The 4,780-nt window shown below is 44.9% G+C and overlaps 1 protein-coding gene across 1 annotated transcript in view; it reads left to right on the top strand.

Moving 5' to 3' along the window:
* The first annotated feature begins 843 nt into the window (after nt 1-843).
* Drd3 (dopamine receptor D3) overlaps nt 844-4,780 on the top strand; it is a 52,208-nt gene continuing 48,271 nt past the window's right edge. Inside the window, exon 1 of the mRNA NM_017140.2 lies at nt 844-1,194. Coding sequence (NP_058836.1) covers nt 925-1,194 — 270 coding nt within the window. The 5' untranslated portion in view covers nt 844-924. The remainder of the gene's footprint in view (nt 1,195-4,780) is intronic.

The raw sequence follows: 4,780 nt of genomic DNA, 5'->3' as shown, positions 1-4,780 counted from the left end.
AGTATGCATGCATACATACATAAATAAATAATAGTTCTGTTCTTTTTGTGCTGCTGGAGTCAAACCTGGAACTGTGGTTTGTGTGCATGGCCACCGAGGTATAATCCTGGCCTGTAAATTATTTCCACAGTGCCTGAGGTGAAAAATCTTAGGAAATTGTCTCTATCGGTCCTCCATTTTGTAGAGAAGAAAACTGGAGTTCAGAGGTGGAGCCCATGTGAGTGGTCCAGAGCTAGGAAATGGCCAAGTGAAGTCTCACACTGCAGCAGCTTCCAGCCCACAGAGTGCAAGCATGGTTCTCTTAGCCACCCACACCAGCTCCCAAACCTCATGTCCTTGTCACAGCCAGCTCATTAGACTCCAGCTGTGCCGGCCTTCCTGCCACTCCCCCTAAACCCTGCCCTCCCTGGAGACACGCCCCCTGTGCCCCACCCCCCACCCCTACGCTTCCCTGCTCCTTCTGCTTGGACCACACACTACCAGCTACCTCTGTTGTTCCTTTACCCCTGCTAGCCTTGCCTTCACTGCTAATATAGCCAGGAAGCCTTCTTGTTATCTAACTGTGCTCACCCACAATCATACCATCCTCGACCACTCCCCAACTCCCATTTCTGATTTACTTTTCTCCAAAATGCATAATATCGCTGAACAGGTCTTATCTTGATTATTAAATCTTCTCCCCCCCCCCCAACCCCATAGAGGTTTCATAAGGGAAGAAATGTCTGTTCCTTTCCTAACTGTATTTCTGGTTCTTATAGCACTGCCTGCTCTTATATAGGAAATGTTCCATCGATATTTGTAGACATGAAACATTTTAAACTGTATGTATGTAACATATCCCAGCTCTGAAGAGCCTGATTTAGCCCACATTGCTGTCTGTCTTTTCCTAGGAACATTTTGGAGTCGCGTTCCTCTGTGTGGGCCATGGCACCTCTGAGCCAGATAAGCACCCACCTCAACTCCACCTGCGGGGCAGAAAACTCCACTGGCGTCAACCGGGCCCGTCCGCACGCCTACTACGCCCTGTCCTACTGTGCTCTCATCCTAGCCATCATCTTTGGCAACGGCCTGGTATGTGCTGCTGTGCTGAGGGAGCGTGCCCTGCAGACCACCACCAACTACCTAGTGGTGAGCCTGGCTGTGGCCGACCTGCTAGTGGCCACGTTGGTGATGCCGTGGGTGGTGTACTTGGAGGTAAGTGGGCTCCCGGTACACGCTGCTCCAGAGTGGGTAAAGGCTCACAATACCCCTCGTTAGTGCTCAGAGGACTGGGGAAGGAACTGCTAGCATTCTCTCCCTAGTGAGAGAGCAGACACTTGAGGGAAGCTCATGAGAACCAGAGGCCTGGGAATAATTCCCTTCCTGTGGGCCCAGTATCCAGGTGACTGGACCTGAACGATGGGACCCTTCCTAAAAATACTGTTGCTCTAGGCTGGTCATGTGATAATGAGGAAGGTCATGTGATAATGAGGAAGGTCATGTGATAATGAGGAAGGTCATGTGATAATGAGGAAGGTCATGTGATAATGAGGAAGGTCATGTGATAATGAGGAAGGATGGACATCTTCATCCAGGTTCAGTCTATCTGGGATGAGAGGATGGGACAAGGGGGAAAAATATTTTCTAATAAATGAGGGGAAATTTAGAATGGTCAGGATATAGACCAGATCCCCTTGCCTCCTCTTCCTCGTGTTTCAACTACTCTTCATCTTGGCTTTTTCCTCCTGGGTGCTGGCTCTGCATAGATTCTGCTACCAAAGGATCAGGCTAAACCTTCAAATGTAAATTTCCCATGCTTCCATTAATAGTACAAAGCCCTCACCACTCCAAGAATGCACCAGGCTCTGGAGGATTAATCTTGGGAGGAGCATTTCTTAAATTTGAAAGTATTTTCATTTAAAGGTGCAAAATAAGAGTCAGAAGGTGATCAAGACAAAACATCCATTTGCTAACAAGAGAATCAGGGTGCCTACATCTGTTCAAGAAACACACTTCCTTACCAGGAAAACATGCAATTATTAAAAGAGATGTTTTAAATGCCTTAATGCGCTATTAATATTTCTCCTCTGCACTGAGTGTCACTCTAAAAAGATATCCAATGAAAGATCAAAATGATGCTATGATTAAGAGAAATTAAGATTCATCAAATTAATATTTCAGTTAATATTAATAGTGAAGGTGACAGTTAATTAAGTATGACATATCACAGGAGAGTAAAAGCCTTGAATATAGACTGCCTAAGCTAGTACCCATATTAAACAGTAACTGGGTACTAAAATTAGACTTACGAGTGCAAGGAGGGGGGGAGCACATGAGAAAATAAATGAATAGGTATAGAAAGAACAGAAAAGGAAGAATAATAACCAGGCGGGCTGAGGTATTTCTAGAGGGGGAAATATGTATTTCTTCTTCCCAGTTAGGGTAATCCTGATGGTGAGGGATCTTACTATTATCTTGACTTTTCTGTCAACCCAGTTTTGCTAAGTCATCTGCAGTGTCAAGGCAATGCCTTACTCTTTTCCTGAAATCATGCTACCTACTGCAAAGGGGATGAGCTATTTATTACCTAATAGCCAATGGTAATGACAAAGTTCTAAACATGTAATACATTTCAGTTAAAAGATGAGATTCTTCTCGTACCCAAGCCCAGTGATTCCTTGTAGCAGCTACACCCTACCAGTCACTAAAGTTCAGGGTCTCTTTGGACCTCCCACAAGATGAATGCTAGAAAGAAATAGAGGCAAAGATTTCAGTCCAATAAGCATTTCCATTTATCGGTGACAAAATTAGGTCTTTGATGCCTGCAATAAAGTGATGTTGACCAAAGAGAGGCTCTGTTGAGCTGCCTGTTTGCAATTGCTTCCGGAAGTCTGGTTCGACCATTGTGGAAATTTTCTGTTTCATTCTTATTTAGAATATGAATATTGTGACTTTTCTGCACTAGAACAGCATGGCAATTCTCTTCTGACCACAGTTGCCAATATTAATGATGTCCCCAATCTACTGTTGAACACAAGAGAGCAATCAGCTTTGTAGAAAACCATCAGAACTCTGGCCAAAGGCCTTAACAGACTCTCTGGAGTGGTGGCTCAGGGTTGTGTCCAAGGAAAAAGGCAGCAATTGAGCTGCTGGACATCCACTCTCCCCAAAAACGACAACGAAAAACAGCAGCCCATTGTGATGGGCAGTTTTCAGAAAGCCAGTGCATGGTTGATGAAACCTATACCCATCCCAATGCAGGGAGGAGCAGAGATACGGCCCCACTGGGAAATGGGTTGGCTCTGGAAGCCACTTTTTGTTCTTGCCAATTTGCCTCAAGGCTTTAGTGACTGGTCAATACAATCCAGTATCGGAGTCTTCCTCCAGTAGTCAAGGGTCTACCTTGCTAGAGCAGAGGGTAAGATTTGAATCGGCCATTATTCAACTAAGATATGACTGCACCCCCCCCCCAAAAGGCCAAGTGCCGTGCTTACTAGACTGGAACTCATTAGTCCTGAAGATGATGTAGTTTGAGCAGCTAGTCTAAGTAATCATTATTCATACCTAAGAGGAATCAGTGTGGTATGGACCAAAGATGCTGCTGTCAGCTTGAAGATTTGAGAGTCATCAGAGGACAGGACACACGAGAAAGAAACTACGGAAAGCCAGAAGACTCACAAAGCCCATTGTCTGACTTGAACACATCCACCTTTTCTGTAGAAAAGTGACTGACTTTCTCCTAGGAACACGTGTGAGTTAGAGGAGACAATTATGCTGTGAATACAGGAAAGCTTGACTTGCTATGACTTTAAAAGGACAGGTTACTTTTGTCCTGTGCCAGAATTCTGGAGGAAGGTGTCTGCTGATGGTATTCAGTTGCCCTGTGGTGTCAAGGCCCATGGCCTTCTATCTGTCCTCTTGGCAGTTTGGGCAAGCTACCCTACTTCTCTACACTATGACAGACTCACTGATAAAGCCTCATCTGAAACAGCTCAGCTTGAATCATCTTCCCAAGGAATTTCAATCTAACTGGTCAGAACTGAGTCATGAGCTAGACAAGGCCATAAAAGAAAAAGCTAAAGTTTAAATTTGGTTAAAAGAAAACACAGAGGGTAAGGAATTGCTGTCAAATGAGCAATCATTTATCATGTAACACCACCTCCACTGGAATTCACTGGAGTGGATGTCATTCCAACCCAGGGTGACTTTGGGATAGTGACTCTGACAGGGTGTCTGAAGACACAGGGTATCATGCAATTACATGAATAAAATGGGTATAGCAACACTTTTCATGCTGGGCTGAAGTAGCCTCAACTTTCATCACCTAAGAAGGTACCTTGGTAACTAAAAGGCATGATCTGTAAGTCCATCCGCTCAAACACTTTTAGTTGTTAAGTCTAGGAGAATTCAACTCCACTGGGTTTAAATCGTAAGCACAATGCACTGGCTCCTATGGCAGTGCAGGCTGAAGGCATACTTTGATAAGGGTTTCAACTCCATTTCTCCACCATTCTTTCTGCTCAGCCTTCTTTCGTTGAGACCTCATGCATAGGCAAAGTGATAAGCTAGGATCCTCATATATACACACACCCTACCATCTTCACAAGAGGGAAATTGTGGAGGTGTCAAGAGGTACTCAGTTGGACTGGCCTAAAAACAGGACTTTCTTGGAACTGATCGCCCAGTCAGAACTGGCATTAGCATAGTTTAAAACTATGCCCCTTCCGTCTGTAGCTCAGGATTTTCATGGATCCCCAGGGACAGCTGAGAAGGCACCGTCAACGTGAGGTACAGTCAGCTG

Source organism: Rattus norvegicus, chromosome 11 (genome assembly GCF_036323735.1).
Source record: "Rattus norvegicus strain BN/NHsdMcwi chromosome 11, GRCr8, whole genome shotgun sequence".
NCBI lineage: Eukaryota > Metazoa > Chordata > Mammalia > Rodentia > Muridae > Rattus > Rattus norvegicus.
This window is presented reverse-complemented; position numbering and strand designations above follow the sequence as displayed.